The sequence below is a fragment of the Xiphophorus hellerii genome, chromosome 22, assembly GCF_003331165.1.
Source record: "Xiphophorus hellerii strain 12219 chromosome 22, Xiphophorus_hellerii-4.1, whole genome shotgun sequence".
NCBI lineage: Eukaryota > Metazoa > Chordata > Actinopteri > Cyprinodontiformes > Poeciliidae > Xiphophorus > Xiphophorus hellerii.
Window position 1 is genome coordinate 14,305,279 of NC_045693.1, and position 19,463 is coordinate 14,324,741.

The 19,463-nt window shown below is 37.7% G+C and overlaps 2 protein-coding genes and 1 long non-coding RNA gene across 8 annotated transcripts in view; 1 reads left to right on the forward strand and 2 right to left on the reverse strand.

Annotated features, from left to right (window-relative positions):
• wdfy4 (WDFY family member 4) overlaps positions 1 to 11,966 on the reverse strand; it is a 53,962-nt gene extending 41,996 nt beyond the window's left edge. Inside the window, exons 1-13 of one of the 5 annotated variants that reach the window (XR_004337862.1) lie at positions 11,742 to 11,957; positions 10,668 to 10,925; positions 6,882 to 6,993; positions 6,061 to 6,185; positions 5,822 to 5,950; positions 4,405 to 4,594; positions 3,863 to 4,052; positions 2,911 to 3,071; positions 1,607 to 1,839; positions 1,399 to 1,532; positions 1,069 to 1,175; positions 762 to 863; positions 110 to 300 (exon numbers count right to left, since the gene is read on the reverse strand). Coding sequence is in view for 3 of the 5 variants with exons in the window: in XM_032553484.1 (XP_032409375.1) it covers positions 110 to 300; positions 762 to 863; positions 1,069 to 1,175; positions 1,399 to 1,532; positions 1,607 to 1,839; positions 2,911 to 3,071; positions 3,863 to 4,052; positions 4,405 to 4,594; positions 5,822 to 5,950; positions 6,061 to 6,185; positions 6,882 to 6,993; positions 10,668 to 10,925; positions 11,742 to 11,762 (1,953 nt within the window). In the remaining 2 variants the exon portion in view is untranslated. Of the gene's footprint in view, positions 1 to 109; positions 301 to 761; positions 864 to 1,068; positions 1,176 to 1,398; positions 1,533 to 1,606; positions 1,840 to 2,910; positions 3,072 to 3,862; positions 4,053 to 4,404; positions 4,595 to 5,821; positions 5,951 to 6,060; positions 6,186 to 6,881; positions 6,994 to 10,667; positions 10,926 to 11,741 lie in introns of all 5 variants that reach the window. The other 4 variants (XR_004337863.1, XM_032553484.1, XM_032553485.1 and 1 more) reach the window with 4 other exon arrangements.
• Positions 11,967 to 13,857: 1,891 nt separating this feature from the next.
• Positions 13,858 to 19,326, forward strand: LOC116712734 (putative ZDHHC-type palmitoyltransferase 6). 2 transcript variants are annotated; one of them, XM_032552567.1, is made up of 10 exons: positions 13,858 to 14,168; positions 14,628 to 14,763; positions 15,596 to 15,706; positions 15,787 to 15,919; positions 16,113 to 16,291; positions 16,379 to 16,452; positions 16,580 to 16,742; positions 16,839 to 16,921; positions 18,234 to 18,409; positions 18,492 to 19,326. In XM_032552567.1, exons 1-10 carry the CDS (start codon positions 14,009 to 14,011, stop codon positions 18,978 to 18,980), a joined length of 1,704 nt encoding a protein of 567 aa, XP_032408458.1. In that variant the 5' UTR covers positions 13,858 to 14,008; the 3' UTR covers positions 18,981 to 19,326. The 2 variants fall into 2 exon arrangements, with proteins under 2 accessions (XP_032408458.1, XP_032408456.1); XM_032552565.1 differs by having other exon boundaries at positions 13,859 to 14,168; positions 18,219 to 18,409.
• Positions 15,723 to 18,932, reverse strand: LOC116712738 (uncharacterized). Its single transcript, XR_004337651.1, has 2 exons — positions 18,843 to 18,932; positions 15,723 to 16,267 (listed from the first exon to the last, which is right to left on the reverse strand). It is a non-coding gene; the product is annotated as an uncharacterized LOC116712738 (long non-coding RNA).
• Positions 19,327 to 19,463: the final 137 nt, after the last annotated feature.

Here is a 19,463-nt window from a genome sequence, read left to right on the forward strand (position 1 = left end):
GCGAAACTGCATTTAGAGCTCAGCTGAGATCTCCAAGCATCTGAGTGCGTCTGGATAAGTGTGTGTGTGTGAGCTGTCATCTCTGCTTGTCTGTGCATGTGCTGCATACCTGCAAGAGGTCCAGCTTCAACCTGAGCTCCTGCTGCGTGGAGGAGCAGAGGGCTCCGACTGCTGTGCTCATGAATTCGTCTGGGTTGATTTCAGCGAGCTGTTCCAAAATGCTGAGAGTCGGACCCCGATACTGATCGTCATCCAAGAAGATCTTTATGTAGGGCACCATCCCGAGATCCCGCAATGAAACTAGAAAACACACGGAAAACACTTGAATTAAAAATGACACATTATTATATTTAGATGAGAAAAAAGATAAAACATGAGATCATTATTTACACTTTAATGGATTAAAAAAACCTAAAGGGCATACAGAATGCCTCTGCGGATAAGATTACTTGTATTTATCTGTATGAAAACAATAAAATAAAACACAGTTACACACAGTAATTTGTGCTCACCTGTACAACTCAAAATTCTGTTAAGCTGTATTAATCAAACAAAGCTGTTTATAACAAATAAAATAATAAATCAATAGAAAAATAAATAAAATTGCATATAAGCAGATAATATAAATGAAATGAATGCAGCAGGATTTATTTCAATTTTAAGAAAGCTGTATATACTTTCATGAAATATATCAAATCCAAAATAGAACTTCATACATCTATTAAAAAAATGTCTGAATAAAATTAACTGAAACAACATACCTGTATTTTTAATAGATCGCAAAGTAAGGGTTGAAACAAGTTGAAGCATGCATGTAGTGAGCTGTCTCTCATTTTCCTCCACAGACTGCAGCTGCAAAGGATCTGAAAAGAAAAAAGGAAAATTCATTTAAAAGTGCGAGCAATTAAGAAAAATTACTTTTGGCTTCAGTTTATAATGTTAAGAGACTTTCACATCTTAGTGAGCTAAAACAAGTGTGGATAAGCTTTTTTAATATTTGTGTATAAAAGATAAATATTTAGCATGAGTTTCAGCTGTTATGTATAAAGATTACATTAGAAACATTACCAGCCTTTCTCAGGATCTTAGCCCTCCTGCGAAGTTCTCCAAGCAGCAGCTCAAGTAACCCCCAGTCACATAGAACCTCTGTTAGCATAGTGCTGTGTACAATCATCCTACAAAAAAGGAGAAAGAGACGGCTTTTACTATACCTATAGAGAGATAACAACAAGGAGAAATAAAATACTTTTCCAAGGATAACTTCATCCTACTTCACCTGATTCAAAGAAAAAGACAAAAATCCAGACAAAGAACAAACTTATATAAAAAAAAATAAAAAATTCTATTCAAAGATAGTATGCTATTCTGTAAATCCTGTTAAAAAATGTAACTTCTCACTTGTGAAAACACTGAACCGTCACCACACTAAATTCTGTCCTTGCTGCTCCACCGGTCCCAGCCCAGTTCTGCTTCAGTACACCTAGCAGGGCTCGCAGTGTCTCATGGGGTATATAGCTCAACTTAAACACCACCTGAAAGACAACAAGGTGGTTAAAACAAATCATTTCAAAAACTAAAACAAGTCATTCATGGTGAAAATCCATACCATTTCCAGCATAGAAAAGAAGATTTTCTGGACAGGCAGCGGTTTACGGCACACACGGGTCGCTAGTTGGGCCATCGATTGGACAGTCCACTCTAAGAGGAAAAAATTAGCCGGGTCCTTCTCCCAGATTGTCTGCAGGGTTCGAAGCAGCTGACAGCAGAAGTGAGAATCCTGGGAACGCAGCAAAGAGGCCTGCAGCAGGTGGAAGGCAGGAAGGTTCTTTACTGCCAGACCTGGAGATTTTTAAATGTATTGTTAACTTTTGCTTTGTAAATAAATTTCAGGTTTTTTTAAACTGATTATATATATTTCACTCTGAACTGATATGCATCTCTTAGATTGGTGTGATAACCTAATTCAACCTGCATAATACCAATCCATGCTCAGACAAACTTCTTCTGTAAGAGTTTTCTCTGATAAGGTCAAACAGCTAATATTACAGACAAATACATAAGGTCTTTATAATACACAGCATGCAGGATCAAAAAGATGAGCTAAGTTTTATGTGCTCTGATTGCATCAAAACAAACAGATTTCCGGCCATAAATGCAAAGACTGTATTATAATCTGCCCTAATAGCATTTGTCTGGTGGCTTGTCAAAATATTTAGAAAAAGTCCTACATTTAACGTGCAAAAAAAACAAACTTTTGCTTGTAAATAAACATAAATCTATTTAATAATGGGATTCATTTCCACTCTTAAAACTGCATCACGTTAAGTTTTTAAAAACAGCACCAGGTCCCTCTGCTGGAAACAGATCTGCTCCTTGATGTGATGGATGGCTACAGAGCGGCTCGATCTGTGTATGTATATTATAAACGCTCTATTTATGAGTGCTGGATGGAAGTGTGTGTGCGTCGATGATAGATGACTGGCTGCTGTAGGCCAGTGGTGAATGGATGTGGGGCATCCTAACAGAGTTAGAGGGGGAGCCTCCACTTCATCATCCCAGACATAATCACCTCAGCTTCCTGTTAACTTGAGGGAGGCTGCAGACTGCAAAGGGGGCAGCGGTACGGGGAGAGAAGAGTCAGGGTCTGTGGGAAATCAGCTGAGGGGGGTTGATGCAGTTTAGCTGTATTATACGAGGGCAAAAGTGCAAAGTAGGGATGAAGTCTGTGGTTCCTTTGAGTAGGCTTCCCCCTCCCTGAGTCCATCTTTGCTGAGCCATGCATGTGATACTAATTACATAGTAATTTGTAAGGAGTAGTTCATAGTTTATCCTCATGAAACAAGCAGAGATAATAAGATGGAGTTGGCAAGAGAATAACAATAGAGAAGGTCTTAGAAAAACCTGACCAACCTTTAGTGAGTGGCGGATCGAACTTGAAGCCTGCAGGCTGGGGATTGGGCACACAAAGAGCCACTTTCAGTTCTGCTTTTCCAAGGAGAGTGAAATCTGTGATCAGAGCCAACAATTCGTCCACCGGCTGAAACTGATCCAAGGGCACGCCTTCTTCACAGCTTATTATTGAAAAGTCAGGAGGGGAAAAAGACCAATTAATAGCAAGGATGAATAAAAATGTCATCATTCTAACTCAGGATGCTGACAAATCTGTCTGTAAATAACTGCACATTTAAAATGCAATATACCAATTAGTTCTTTCAGTTTGATCTTGCTGTCTACTGCAGTGCTTTGCAAAAGCATTCCCTCCCCTTATCATTTTTAATTACATTTTTATATGTTCAAAATCAAAACCTTCAGGGTAATTTTATACTGATAAAACCTCGTGTTTGTGTTTTGTTTTTTTGCATGTTTAAGACTAAAATGTGAATATTTGCAAAAGCTCAGTCAGATTGGATGGGAAGCATCTGCAGTCACAACTTTCTGAATGTTTCGGTTGAATTAAGTTCTGGACTTGGAGTGCTTAACTTTAACCCATAAATATACTTTTATTGTGGCTCTGGTTATGTTTAGACTCAAGTCTTTGTATACTCCAGATTTCTTCCAGAATTGCCCTGTAATCACTTCCATCAATCTTCTGATCAACTTCACTGATGAAAAAAGCTTCCCAAACCATTATCTTGCCACCATCATGTTTTGTTTGGAGATGCTGTGCTACCTCTCTGATATTAGCTTGTGTATCCTGTCAGTTTAGGTAGACAGCTACATTTAATGCTTAAAGAGTGTGAGTGCTTCTGCAAAGCAATGCATAGCTTAGTTAGAGAAACAAAAACCTGATTATTTTTGTGGAGTTTATCTTTTTTTAAAATTCCATTCATTCCTCCTTTCTGTCTACAACATATAATCTTACCGTTTGAGGATGTTTTTCAGGGCCTTGTAGCCGTTGTTGGTGTCAAACTCAGTAAAGAGAGCTGGATTCAGGTGATAAGTGTCTCTAACAAAGCTAAACACAGCCACGGCCACCTCAGCTAGCAGTGATCCTGAAACTTTGGCTTTGATGTGCACCAGGTTCTGGATACATATTCGAACACAGTTTTTGCCTTTGGAGAAAAATGCAAAAACACACAAAAATTAAGCAATAATACATTTCATTAGGCTCCTAAATATTATTCCACATGAAAGGGCTGAAAAGTTAGGAAAATAAAACATCAAGCTGGAGTGGTTTGATAATAACCTTCAATAAAAAAGACAAAGTTCGTGAATGAGCAGATTTAGCTACAATATGTATGTAGTAGTATTCAGAAAGGTTACCTCACCTCTAAAAGACACCAAGTACAATAACATCCTTTTTAAATAAAATATTTTTATTCACTTTTTGTCAGTTAACACAATACTGACAATGAATAAAACAACAAAACATTACGTATCGTCATTTGTTTTTGGTTAACTTACGTAATAAACTTGGAACCGTTTTGTTTGTTGGTACAGAAGAGACAGCTTTGAGAACGCATGACGCCTGGTGCCTCCACTGTGGACTGGTCTGATCGCATAACGATGTGAGTCCAATGATGAGACACTGCAGCTCCTCAGTCTCTACCAGCTGTTCCACGTTGTGTGGGTACTTGGAAAGTTGAAGGAAAATCTGCAAAAACATATGCAGATGGAAAAATATTACTAGGAAAGTACAGCAGATGTCTGTGCAATATCCAGAGAATATATTTTTAAAAATTGTGTTGCACTGTTAGAATTATGAATTTTTGAGGTCCAGCTTGTAAAACCTAAGCAAAAGTTTTAATTCCAACATAGAAAACTGGACTTTCCTGAGCCCAAATTTGGAATACAATAAACTTCGTATTCATTTTAAACCTGCATCAACACTGTCAAAACTGCAGAAATAAAACTATTAATTGGTATTTCTGATGTTTCATCACACAAAAACAGAAGTACACATCGTACTGTATGCTATCTATGAGAGAATATTCCTTCAGTATTTAAATGCATAAGTAAAAAAGAAATGTATAATATTGATAGTTTGCATAAATATCTTTATTTATGCTAAACATATTTATGTTTATAGATAGATGGTAAAATATTTGTGCCATCTGTCTTAAAACCAGAATATTTTAGATGTGATCTGAGTTTGAGACAATTAAACTCAACAACAGTACTGTTTAAAACTCTAAAGGCCTCCCAAAAAGAATAAGATTTTGTAATTTTGACCTATTGTTTTGAATCAGTTAATAAAGTATTTAAAATATGTCTTAAGTCAAAGGATGAACCTCTGTTCTGTGGAGACAAGGAAAAAATAGAAAAGAATAATATTATAAAAAAACGGCAAAAATCTTTCAGTCAAATTTGTCCTAAAATAATGAAGGAAGTTAAAAAAGATTGAATGAAGAACATTTGTGGTCCTTAAATGTATTAAGAGCAGAAGGACAGTACATCAAAGATGTAATTGGACTTGAAGGATTCACTTTCTTTCATGTAATCCACCCACCTTCCTTTGGAAAACTGACCTTTGGGAAACAACATGGAGCAGTAATAATAATTTATCTCTTAAGTTTTTGATTTAGAGTGATGCAAAACAATGGTACAAAAAAATTACTTGCACCATTGTGTATCAAGTTACTTTTATTTCCTCGTCATCTGTAGAAAAAACCCCGGTTTGGACGTTTTGTTCACTAATTTATGTTCATTTTATAGTGATTGAATAGTAAAACCATTGTCTGAAAATTAGTAAGAAAGCGTCATACACCTGAAGAAAAGCTATTGGTATTACCTAAGCAACTGTTGATAAAGAAGATAAAAAAATGACTCGTTTAAAGTGGAACATATACAAATGATGAGTGTCATTTCATTGCTTACTGACCTGTGTTAGAGGCGTCTGGAAGGTCTGCTCTATGGATGTGTTCTCCTTTTTTGCAGGAAGACACACCAGCAGGTACAGACATTTCACCAAAGCAGCAGGCAGCTCTGGGTTTAAATAAGATAATATTTCCTGAAAACACATAAAAGCAAAGGCAACATTCAGAATGGATTGGGGTTTTTTTGTTGTTTTTTTTGTAATTTATCTGTAATAACAGAATAGAATTGGTGTGCATCACTTACTGCAGAGTCTGATGTGAGCAACAGAAGGGACTTTAACAGGTGCCACCCAGAACATGTCTCTGCTCTACAACTTGTGTTTCCATCTGGTCTTTTGAGGAAGTGAACGACCTCTTCACGGGCCTGCTCTAAAAAAATAAAAGATATTCAGCAACATGAAACCACAACAGACTAACGCAAAACCAAAAGGCAGTGGGGCTCTAACTTTATAAAGATTTTCTTGACCAAAAACTAAAGTGAGTCACACAGTTACACATAAATTAGTCATTATAAGGGAATAAATTAGCATGAAAGTTTAAAACCTTTGCATGAACAAGACTTTATTTTAACAAACTGGAACTCAGAAGAACACAGGTAGTTATTTCAATGAAAGTTATATAACATTGTAGAAAAAGTAACTTTTATTTTCTTGTCATCTGTAGACAAAGCACCAGTTCGGATGTGTTTGAGCAGCTGGATCAAAAATTAGGACACAAGAGTTAGTTTTTTTGTGTCAAATATTTACAACACACATAATTTCATCTTTGTTGAGACATGTATCAAAAACAGAACCAGGCACTTCCCTAAAGAACCTTATCCAATCTATAAACAAACTTGCACAAATACAACCCACTAAAGTGGATCTGGACAGAACATCATTATGAAACTGAAAAGTTGCAAGATGGTCTTGCTCTTTATTGCTGTCCATTTTCAAAATTATGACTGACATAGAAAAATCTACTGGAAAGATGAAAGGCACAAGGGGAAAATAGAGAAGCAGGGAGAAAGACCCTCTGCTTTGAATTACCAGCAGCGCATCTGCTGATATGAACACAGGGTAGTACCTGCGGGTCGTCCTTCTAGCCTTTTGTAGATATTATGTATGACAGAGTCAGCAGTGAGAGCCGCAAGGCCCTTTATATCTGCACCATCAACTCTGGTGCCTTCTTCACAAACCTGTGATCAGAGAGGAGAAAGCACATTAGAATAAGCCACTAAAGACATTCTTGTGAAATGTGTAAATACTTCAGTTCTTTATTTCTGATTTCTGTCATTGGAGTAGCATACTAGTCCACATTGTAGCAAATACTGATGCAAGAAAAAATAAAACTGGTAATGTTCCACTTCAAATCATAATTTCAGTGGTTTTGACAAGTGAAGGCTGCCTTAATGTATTTGTCTTGTCCCAAACCAGGTGGTAAAATCAGCTAATCTCAGTAAAAAAAAAACGAATGACAACCAGCAAGGTGTCAAAATTTATTAAAAATGTGCTTAAAGAACTCAGTGGAATGAAATTCCATGGCCGAGCAGCTGCATTGTGAGTTCTGCTGGAGTGTGGCAAGAAGCTTAGTGCAAAGGGGATTGTGTGCATAACCATGAAGGTTCAGAAAGACCTGTGAAGTGAGTTTGGTAAGGAAGAACTTGACCACCTGACCTTAACTTGATCAAAAACATTTAGGATGAAGTTGAGAGAAGAACACAGGCAACTTTTCATTACATCTTTTTATATTTCCAAAGTAGTGTAATGTTTTTTTGTTTGTTTGGTTATTGTGGTATGTTTTATCATGTAGTGAATTTTGAATTGCCTTGTTGTTTAAATGTGATATACAAATAAACTTGATGATGATGATGACCACCTTCCTTAGTGTTTATTTTACAGACTGTCAAATTGATTTAGAGTCTAGAGAATTAAGAGTCCAACTGAACCCTTTGTGAGGCATTGCTAAAGCCATTTCTGAGTTATTTTTGTCATGTTGCGGACAGAAATCTTTCTACTTCTGAAGACTATTATTAAATTGTAGAGGGAAACTTGGTCATAAACATAGCTGAGATGACTGGACTGCTATGTGTCAAACTGATGTTCACATAAGTAGTGACTGCAAAAGTTTCACAGCAAAGCATTCCTAGAATAACACTTTTTTTTCCATAGTACATCGTCTTGACATGCCCATTCCAGTTTAACATCCACTGACCCATATATGAACAGTTACCAAAACTAAACTTTAAAACAGGGCCTTCTTCCACTGCAGAAAGGCTCAGGCATGGTGCTTAAATGTGCCTCATAGTTGCCTTAGTATTTTAAATTACTTGTTATCACATTACCTGAATACTCAACAAACACCAACAGACTGTATGTTTTAATAAAATGTAATTTAAAACCAGCACTAACATGTTCTACAATTTCAGCTTCAGCCAATGAATTACCATTATTCTCCAGGTAGAGCACCTTTAAACAACCCTGCACATGGAAAATAACCAACAACCCTCATGAGCTGGAAACCATATGATATGCCCCCCCTACAGCCAGGTGTCATTGTAATAGGTTGTCTGTCAGTGTCCATAATTAGCACCCAACTAACTGGTGTCAGGGAATAGCAGTGGTGATCAGAAGTTTCCACACAGCTATTATTGGAATGAATGTCACATTATTATTAAGCGTGGGGGAGCCGTTTAATGTGGTCACAGTGTTTGGCTAAAAGGGGAAATGACATACAGTGAACCCTCGCTATATCGCGGTTCACCTTTCACGGTCTCTCTGCTTCACGGATTTGCATCGTGCATTGTGTTCTGCATTCTGATTGGCTAAACAGTCTCTCAGCTTTGTCTCTACCTGTGTGTAAATAATGTTGCGGTTTAATATGTACGCGTATGTAAAACAGCTTGCCAATTTCAAGAATCTTTTTGCCCAGAAGAAAAAAGAGCGACAACATCTACAGATAACTATGTTCTTCTCTCGAAAAAACACACCTGCACAGCGGGCTTTAGAAGAAAAAAACGCTACAGAGCGGAGTCAGGATGCAGGATGCAGGATGCAGCATCACTGCTCAGTCAGAAGAGCAGTGAAATACATGTGAGTCACTATTTGTCCTACTGTACTTTGTATTTTTTTCATAATCATTTTTCATTTTCTCCCGTTCTAATCCAATGACTTGGATCGCGGTGTGGCGGTGCTGATCTCCGCAATTTGAAGCCTTCAGTTCGTATTGATAATTAAAATTATAATTTTACAGTACAGTAGTTATTTGCAAACAAAATAACAAAAAAAAACGTTTATACAGTACTTTTATTTGTTAACCAAATGCTTGGGCCTTTAAAAAGGTTTTGTTCTTTGGTTTCAATGTATTATGGAGTATTTCATTGTATAATAATTGTAAAAAAAAAAAAAAGGTTACTACTTTTCAGATTTTGCCAATCACAGGTTCTTTTTGGAACGTAACCTCCGCGAAATACGAGGGTTCACTGTAATGAGAAAGAAGATTATGTGGAAATTTTGAGGCTAGATCACAGCATATTAGCATGAGCATTAAAGCTTCGGTCTAACTGGGTCGTTTAATAAAAAATTACCCGAATCATAGAGTTAAACAATTTTAACAAATGCTAGCAATTGTATGTAACGTTCTGAATAAAACAAACAAAAAAAAGACAAATTCTCTGCATTTAGGAAATAAAGATCATTTTGGTGATCCTAACTGACCTAAAACTGAAAATTTCATCTAATGTATGTTAAAACAATAAGATTAAAAAGATGTAAGGTTAGGATATTAACACTTAGAAACAATTTTTTAGAGAAAACACAAATAAGTATTTACTTGTGCAGTGAACCTTTAACCTTCTCAAAGGTTGTTTGTTGTATCCTTATTCAGTAATGCGTAATTTAAATGCCTAATTAAAATGCATAAGCTAGTGTAATATTCATGCATAGTATGAATGTCTGGCTAGCACTATAAATAGGTATAAAAAGCTGACAGTTCAATCTCTTAAATAGTTTCTCTTGTACATTTACAGTTTCTGCAGTTCTCGAACAAAATGTTTTCCAATAGGTTTTCAAGAAGCTGGCGAGCAGGTACAAATATGTCGTTGAAAAGCACATTTAATGGCGTTTGATGACCTGAATATATTTATTTAAAATGGTCATTTTGGGTAAAGCACAGTAAAACAGAAGTGTTTATTAGATAATAAGATAATAAAGAATTCATGACATCCTAAGTCGTCTTTGTAATCCTATAGAAAGATATTAAATTACGCTGAATTTGCTGTTCTTAAGAGAGGCCATAAAATCAGGTCAAATCTCTGGTCATGAGACTTTTTCATTCACCAGTGCAGACACAGAGCTGCACACAGACCAAAGGCTGATTACATCTGCAGTTCTAAGTCTGGCTCAGCAGTGTTACACATGCAGAGATGGAATTACCATGAATCTAGGAGTGAGGGAAAAAAACAAGAGTGAGGTTTAATTTAGCTGTGACTAAGTTTGAGCAAAGAGAATGCTCTGTTGTCACAGCTAATCAAAGGTAGACCTGGAGCTATGAGTGTAATGCAATACTCTTATTTCATGTGACAGAAGTTTGTCTCAAGTTTGCAGAGAGATATTGTAGAGGTTCAGGCCAAGCATGTAATGCAGCTTCTTGGTATTTTATGCAGTTCTGGAGACCCAGTTGTTTTGTGGCATCCACTTAACCTTTTGAAAGCTAAGCTAATAAATGTTGTCTATCCATTTAGATAATATAAATTATTATCTAGTAGGATTCTTTTTTAGAGTAGCAAAAGAATGAGTCACATTGTTGACAAATATAATGGTTTGAAATGTGCAAACAGGTTAAAATGTGAGATCAAAGATGGAGACATTATACCTGTGTGTGGAGATGGAGGATTTTAGGCAGTTGCTGCTCTAGTTGCTTCAAACAATGATGGCCGGTTTTGTGGTCTTGGCTAGAGTACGTGTAAATCCCCAGCGCCTGTAGCTGCTCTCTGAGCACCTGAAGGAGCCGAGGGTTTCCAGAAGAACCCTCCACCTTCTCTTCCTTCGCCTCCACCGATACAGACAACTCGCCTGAAGCACTCAGCTCTCCTGTTTCCTTATTGATCCTCTCTCTCTTCATAGTTTGGTCCTGGAGAGAAAATATGGAGAAGTCTTGAAAATGTTTGCTCTATTTTTAGGTGCCACGAGTTTCTGTAATATTTGGAGATACACTTAATCATATTTCCTTGATCTGTCTCACTTCCTCATCTGAATTTGTCCCAAACCGAACCTCTTTTTCTGCTCTTCTCAGCACATGTTGGAACTGATAAATAAGATAACAAACTGGCTTCTGGCAGTCATGTGCCATTCTTATTCACAAAGGTGGCCTCTATGAGGAATCAGCATGCTGTTCCCAAACCTTAAATATCATTAACACCAGTAAACCCTAGTTCTAAAAACCCTCTATTTTGTCCTTTGTATACCAAAGCGTCCTAGGCAACTTTTAACAAGGATCACTTGACAACAATGGCACAGATTGCGTTGTTATCCCAGTGTGTCGTTTAGTAGAAGAAGAAGAATACTTCCCTATGGGTGCCAATGTGAGCTTTACACTACATGAACAGGTAAAGAGATTTGGAGACTTGCTGCCAAACAGATTTGGAACACTGTTTCCTCGTCACATGGTATTACTTTGCAACTTTTCTATTTAAGGCAGAATTATGACCCACAATGATGGGAACTTTGTACTTAAGAGGTAATCTGATAAAATGCACCAAGTTAAAGAATGTGAATAACAATTTTTTAAAGAATCCCAGTAATAACTCATTTCATATCAATTTTTTTTATTGTTTTTGGTTTGTTTTATGAATCAGAAAATGCAAGAATGCTGCGAAACATAATAACTGCATGCCTGATACACATTTCACAAGAAAAACCATTCATGAAACTGACAGAAAATCCTTACCTGTAGTTGTGTCAGAGCCATAAAGAGGCTTCCCGGCTGCTAAAGAATCAAATCATATGTGTTGTGTTTTTCCGAAGGAGTGAGTGGTCTGCCTGTGTTCCCATGTCAGGGGAAAGACATGCCAGGACCTGCTATTGCATGACGAGTAACGCACGCCACAAGACCCTGCTGCGGAAAAGCACGCCCCTTTCTAATCTGCACCTAAGAGACTTTGAACAAGAACTGTAACTTGTGTCAGCTGGTTCGGGTCATGTGCTTTCTCACTTCCTCAGAGAAGCAGAAGTGAAAGACTGTTGCTTGGCTGGTTGGATGAGGCCCTCCCTGCAAGACAAAGAGGAGCTGTTGTTTTTAAATGCTTGCCATGTCACACTTTAATGAGTCACATTAAGATCTAATCAATCACCAGAGAAATCAAGAAATACAACACACTTCCCTAGCTTGATGTGAAACTGAATACTTTCTTCTGAAACAATTTTGACTTCTAAGTTGGTGTGACAGACATAATTTACTGTAGCTGAGCATGTATTTTTATCTGTAACACTTTGCAAGGGGGTCTAAAGAACGAAACTGTTACCACAGATCTTGAGCAACAACGACATGTCTTGCTGAGAGGACTTTATAAACTTATACTTACTGATCACCTAAAAGATCAGTAACAAACTTGGTGAAAAAAAAATTTAATGTTTCATTTTCAAGCCAGGGCATGTAGATGACATTTAACAGCAACAGAAAACATTTCAACTGACCTAGATTTCGATCTTGTAAGAAAATTAGTGAATTTTGAACTTCAACGAAACAAAAAGTGACAGAGGAAATGTGAGTAAACAACGCCATCCTGTGGGTAGAAATGATACACCAGTCTGACAATAAATAGACTGAAATAATGTCTCTTAGACAAAGTTGTCAAAGAAAGTCTCTTAGACTTCAAGCAGGTAATTATTACTAAAGACACCTTGTGTGGCACAGGCTAACCTTGTTAAAATCTTCAGGGGATATTTTCTAAGGGCTGCACAGATGAAAACCTTCAGAAAATGGGCTCCAAATGTCAAAATGTTCTAATATTTGGACAAACTTCAGAGCACTTAATGATAAGGTTGCCTGATGTTTGATTTCAGCACTGACACCAGAACTTCTAGGATCTATCAAGAAATGTCCTGCAATGGTTCGCTGAATCCTGCCTACTAATTTTATAATGTGGCCTTCATAGTATTTTCAGTCCATATGGAAAATACTTCATGTGGAAGGTTTCTTAAAGTTTTCCTGTGGGTTTGCACCTTATAACGAGACCTTCTGTGACCATCAGTAAGATCTCTTTAAATTCCCTACAACACTCAAAATCTGACTTTCCCAAGGCCTTTAGGAAACAATCCTTAAATGTTCCTGTGTTCAGTGAATTTAAGGCATAAGTGGTTTCTGAAAGTCCCTACTGCTATCACATTTTGGAGAACTTTTAGGTAACATTCTTTGACAATTACTTTACAGTAGCTACGGTAAATTTTGGGAACTTCCAGGCCATGCAAAAGTCCAAAACGATTAAAAAGTAACCTTTATGGGACATTTAGGAAATATAAAGGTTCACTCACCTGTAACGTTGAGTTTTTTATTTTCTCCTTAGCACTTCTTTACAGAAGATGACTCTATAACTCGGCAGGTGTAGATTAACAGAGCCATGTTTTTGTCCTAACAACTTGAGAGGGAGTCAGTTAAAATGACCTATTTAATTTGCCCATTACTGAATGTTAGAGAGTCTGAGTTCACCGAACCACACCTGCTGTTTCATTATAAATGTTTGCTTTTCAAGCTGTTTTAGTGAAATAAACCCCTCACAATGAGGGGCTGGTGTCGTGGCTAACCTTTTAGAAGCTCAGCAGTCCGTATTTGTAGTTTGTGATACATAATTTAAAATGTGTTAAAATGTAAGTAAATGCATGAAACATGATGGCTTTCACTTTAACTACTACTAAATTGATTCTATTCCATAACTGAACCGAAATATGCTGTTTAGGCTGTTGTTTTCGTTTGCATGTATCTCATTAGCATAATAATGTATACGTCATCTAGTGCATAGTGATCTCAAGCTCAGTAGCAGTAATTCACGTGACCTGTTTCAACCAATGGGGGGCCTAGGGAGCGGTCTACATTTAACACACACAAAAAAAGATTCTGAGTGATTACGAGGAAAGATGATCCTCTGTTTCGCTTTGCATCGTGATGTAATGGCGCGTTTTTTGCTGATCTGATTTCAGTGTCGTTCCAGTTTCAAGCCGATGGAAATCGTGGAGGACAAATTCTGTGCCCCCATCACAATGCATGCGATGCCTCTTTGCACCATTAGTGGTGGAGACATATTTGACTGTATACAAAGAGGGGATGTTGAACAGTGCATACTCTTCGTGCAAAATGAACGAACAATCCTCAAGCACAAAGGTAAGGTAACATTAGATGCAGTGTAAACTTAAAATGTATTAAATCATGCATTGCTTTGAATGATGAAGTCACTTTCTTCTGTTTTTCTGTCAGGAGGGTTTAACCTCTTCCTTATAATTTCTCTAGTTTGTCTTTATCCTCTTAGGGAAAAAATACTTTTTATATCTGTGTGAAATGTCTGCATAATCTATATTATAGGTTAGGACTACTACACCAACACAGCTGTTATTTCTCACTGTTATCTGCATGCCTGGTGGTTCTCCATGTGTGATTTTGTGATGGTGCCAGGAGGAAACCCAACTCTGCTGTAGTTAACCTGTATGATGTTCTGGTACAGGTCCTGTGGTAGATAGATGGACAGCACAAACTCAAACTGAACTAAAGCATGCTTAAGTCCATGTAACTTCAGTGAAGAGGGACGTCTTCCATCCTGACTGTGATGTGCATGTGTTTATTTAGGCTGGGGTGGATTCAGTCCTCTTCATTATGCTGCTCTCCATGGAAACCGCTCCCTTGTAGACTTCTTCCTCAGTTCTGGTGCGGATCCTAATATGACGTGTGATTCAGGGCAGACAGCTTTTCATTTTACCTGCAGGTGAGCAGAAGCTGCACCCATTTCCTTGCAAACGTTTTCATACCTGTTGATCGTTTTTCACATTTTCCAGTTACAATTACAAACTTAAGTGTATTTTACAATGATTTTATATGATAATCTATCTCAAAGTAGCTCATAGTTGGGAAATTACAGATTCAGTTTTTTTTTTTCTTGTAGGTGGTACATTGTGTAGGGAAGACTTCAAACAAGCAAAATAAGTTTTTCTGGGCACATGAGACCAAAACTGACATTATTGGCATTTGCACAAAATACATATGTGTGACTGGAAATCAGTGCAATCTTGAATAAACAAAACCTTTATAACATTTTGAAGCGAATGTTGTCAGACATTTCATAGAAAAGATTAGTGAACAAACCATCTTGAAGACCAATGAAAATACTAAACATATTATATATGTTTAGTATTTTCAAAACAAAAACCCAGGATACACACAAAGGAAATGATAAACATGTAGAAGAAGATGCTCTGGTCATATTTTTGCAGTACATGCAAAGTACTGAACATTACCTTCAGCATAACATTCCTGCAGTGAAACATGATGGTGACCATATCATGCTGTAGGCCTGATTTGTCTGAGATGATGGAAAATAAAAACATTTGATAAAAACCTTTTATACTATCAAGTAATTTTTCCATCTCACCTCTATGAACTTTGTTGGGGTTTTTTTCAATGTAAAACTTTCAGGTTTGCAGTTGTAACAGGACAAAATGTCGAACCATTCAAGCGATATGAATCTTCCACAAGGTGCTGTTTTTACCTTCTCAAACGAAAACCCAGGATACACATATTTGCATGTGCTCCATCAACAGGCAGGGAAACATCTACAACATGCATAAAATGATGCAATATGGTGCAGACTTGCGGCTTGTGGACTTGCAGGGCAAAACATCCATGCATCATGCAGTTACCGGGGGCAACATGTAAGCGGAAGAAACGTTTCAGAACAAATAGTTTTTATTTTTATTTTTTGTATGCTCTAACTGTTGCTCACCTCTCTAAGAGTCGCTGTGCACTATCTGTGGGAGACAGGAGTGTTCCGATTCTCTGACACGGATATGTACAAGGTGACGCCTCTGCATCTTGCTGCATCCACCGGCAACATTGACATGATTCGCTATTTGCTCAAAGACCAGGTATGAAATATTCTAAATTTACACAGTTTTAACTTTTTGCTCTGATGTTTGTGCTGTAGCCTGTGATGCTGCAAATTTAACGTAATTAAAACAAACATTAAACTATAAATATATAGCATAAAAATTTAACGATGTCAGATTTTCAAGCAGTGGCATAAATTTTGGGGGTGGGGTTATTGGTTTTCTTGTCCAGCGGTGTGTTGTGAATGCAGTTGACCAGCAGGGAGCGACAGCGCTCCATGTTGCTGCAGAGAGGGGTGGAGTAGAAGTGTGTTGGGCTCTGCTGCAGAAGACTGGCTGCATAGTGCTTCATCAGAAGAACTACAGCGGCCTCACACCACTGGATCTCTGCAAGCAGGGAAAGACATTCAGGTGAACAATATGTAGAAACAAATGAACCGTTTTTGTACATTTCTTGAGTTCTTGGTGCTGATTAAAATCTGCTTATGATGTTTTCAGGCATCAGCAACTCAGCAAACTGTTAAAGCAGTACATAAATGAGCCAATACATCACAAGCCCAGAGAGTCTCATGGTACTTATTATATTAGTTTTATTTTAAGCAATGAACAACAAATATTGCTTATGGTAGTAATAGAATTCTACCATTAAACGTCCTTTCTCTGTGTTGACCCATGTGTGCTTGTGCTATTTCTCTCCAGTTCTGTACTATTGGACCCTGTTTTTTCCATTTCTAAGTGGAGCTGCCATCCTGCTGATAGCTGCCATGTTTGGGGGCTATGGAGGCCTCATCTGTGCGTTCCTCTTCCCATGGCTGGCTAGAAGCATTTTCACGCAGTACTACCGCATGACCACATACCAGAGGTATTTGCATGTAAACTATAAACTATCACTATGTAGGTAACCATACTGCATTGTTTGTGTCAACTCCCAGTTGACGTCTCATGTCTTTGTCTCTAGGCTAGCTAATCCGATATACTTGGGGACACTGTTGGCTGGCATTGTCCATTCCCTGCTGTGCTTCTATGGAAAAATGATGCCTAATATCCTTAAAAGAGGGAGTATATTTAGGTTTATGCCAAAAGCTTCTTCTTAGTTATTTTCCTGTTTGTTCTGCATGAATTGTACCTTAAGGATTTAGCACTTTCTCTGTGCAAAATTGATAAAACCAACTGTTTTGTTGGTTTTATCAATCTTTTTATATCTCACAATTTCGGTAAACTGAATTGAATTACATTGCAATTTTGAAGTTCACATTTTATTTTTTTTAAGATGATCAGAATGTCTATGAACTTCCACTGCAGAGTTCCTTTTCTTTTGGCCAAATTTTGAAAATGGGAAAGCCCACAGAACATGTCGTACAAAGAAGGCACATGCGGGATATCCATAAGTAAGAAAATAGCTGCTTGCTTGGACTTGTTCATCAGACCAATATTTAGATTTGGATTTGGAAAATATCTACAAAGGCTGGACCAGGACCCAAATTTATCATGAAATGATGAGCAGTGGAACTCAGAAAATGTCAGTAGGATGGCACTCTGCTGAGTGCTCACGAATAACACCCATTTTATAAAAATGGCTTTTCTTTGCTGCAATAACAAATGTGACCGTATTGGCTATTCTCTGATTGGACTTCTACTTGAATTATGTGCTTTGATTGACAAAGTAGTATATACAGACTTTTCAGCATCAAATGTACCAGGTGGGTTTGGCATGAATGTTTAGAAGCATCCTGTCCCACTATTAAGTATGGTGGAAAATCTGTGATACTGCAGACATGTTTCACTTCTAAAATACATCGAAGTCTTGTTGGATTTCATGGCATCATGAAGTCTTTGAAACACCAGGATATTGTTTAATAAAAATTGCTTGTAAATTGAAAATTACTCAGTTTTTCATATGATGGATTTGCCAGAGATAAAAATTATTCTTGTTCTATGGTCATGGTTATATAGGTCTGTTTTAGTCATTTTCTGTCACTCTCAGCAATTATTTCTTCAAATAAGTGTCTACTGACAAATACAGCGATTTTTTTTTTATTCTTATTGGAGACTCCAAGTCCCCAGACTGAAATTCTAGAGAAAATCTGTGGGGTGAGCTCACAAAAGAAGTGTAAGAGAGGACAGAGGAGAATCTCTGGTTTGTGTAAAAATTGATTGTCAAAGAAAGACTCTCTGCTCTGTATGCTCCATATTTATGAAATGTAATCATAGAACAATAACTGTTGTCCTTTTGGCAAAAGAGGTATGAATAAGTGCTTCTGTGGTGAAATATATACATATTTGCAAACTACTGAGCTGCATATAACAAATAAGTAGTTTTATCCTTGACCTTGTGAATGTGTGTGGCCCATAAGCACTTTGGCTCAGGTGTCCTTGCTCCACTTCCTCATACTAGCCAGTCTCTTCTACAAGGTTCTGACTCAGGATCCCGGGGTTTTAGACAGAGCAGATGCAGATCCTCGCTTCTCTTGCATTGCTGACCTGGTGGAAAACAACCAGAGCCCTCACAGGTTCTGTCCATACTGTGAGGTAAAACAATCTGGACTTGTAGCTGACATTGAATCTCTTCTCTGTTGCTTTGTTTCTTACCCTGCCCCTGTGTTCCTCCCAGCTGTTCCAGCCTGACTATACAAAACACTGTAAGCTGTGTGAAGTGTGCATTAAAGACTACGACCACCACTGCCTTTTCCTCAACCGCTGCATCGGTCAGGGTAACCACAGACTCTTCCTCATCTTCATCCTCTCCATGGTTACCGCCCACCTTCTTTTTATCGCTTCGGGGGCAAGTTACCTGTATGGCAGCTCGTCTGAGTCTAGTCCCAGCTTCTCACTGTGGCTCACGCTGTTAGGGGAGGAGTTCTGGATTATGGCTCTGATTATCATGAATGCACTGACGCTCCTGTGGGAGGTGTGGCTTCTGACAGAGCAGTTTGACGCCATCGGCTCCAGAACGACCACCTACTTCAGACACAGTGAGGGCACTGCGCAGCAGAGGTCACTGGGACAACGGTTGGTGGTTGTAGCAGCCTTTCTCCTGGAGGGACGTAGATCTGTGGGTGGCAGACAAATTACAGAAGACAAAACCGCCATAGATATTTAACACTGCTAGTTTGGCCCATATAAAGCTGTCTTGTTGACCTTAGTACTGTTTCTCATGTGCAGATTTAAAGCCTTGGATTGTTCCAACACTGTACTGACAATGTTTCCTTCTTTCCAGTGCCATTTAATATTTTTAATATAGGATTTTCTAATAGCAGCTGAATCTGTCGTACTGACCAGAAACCAGTAAAATTAATTATTAAGCAAATTTAACCAAACTCATGCATGATTCAAAATATGAAAGCAAAGAAATAATAAGGAAATCCAGAAGGAACCAGACTAGCAAACTGAAACCTAGAATCTTCAAGAAACACAAGAACTAATGATTGCATCTCAACACCTTATGCAGTGTGTCAATGTTTTTTTTTTTTTTTTTTTTTTTAGAACTTACATTTTTATTATTTTTACAGAGCAATAATACAGCCATACATCAATGGTACATAACACAAGTGTTCACAATATGAAGTTTTCCATAAAATAAACA

Excerpts from the sequence above, each read along its gene's own strand:
- LOC116712734 (XM_032552565.1), top strand. The coding sequence starts at position 14,009 with ATGGAAATCGTGGAGGACAAATTCTGTGCCCCCATCACAATGCATGCG. Across the intron at positions 14,169-14,627 it reads AACAATCCTCAAGCACAAAG|GCTGGGGTGGATTCAGTCCT; the intron begins GTAAGGTAACAT and ends GTGTTTATTTAG. Across the intron at positions 16,743-16,838 it reads CGCATGACCACATACCAGAG|GCTAGCTAATCCGATATACT; the intron begins GTATTTGCATGT and ends CTTTGTCTCTAG.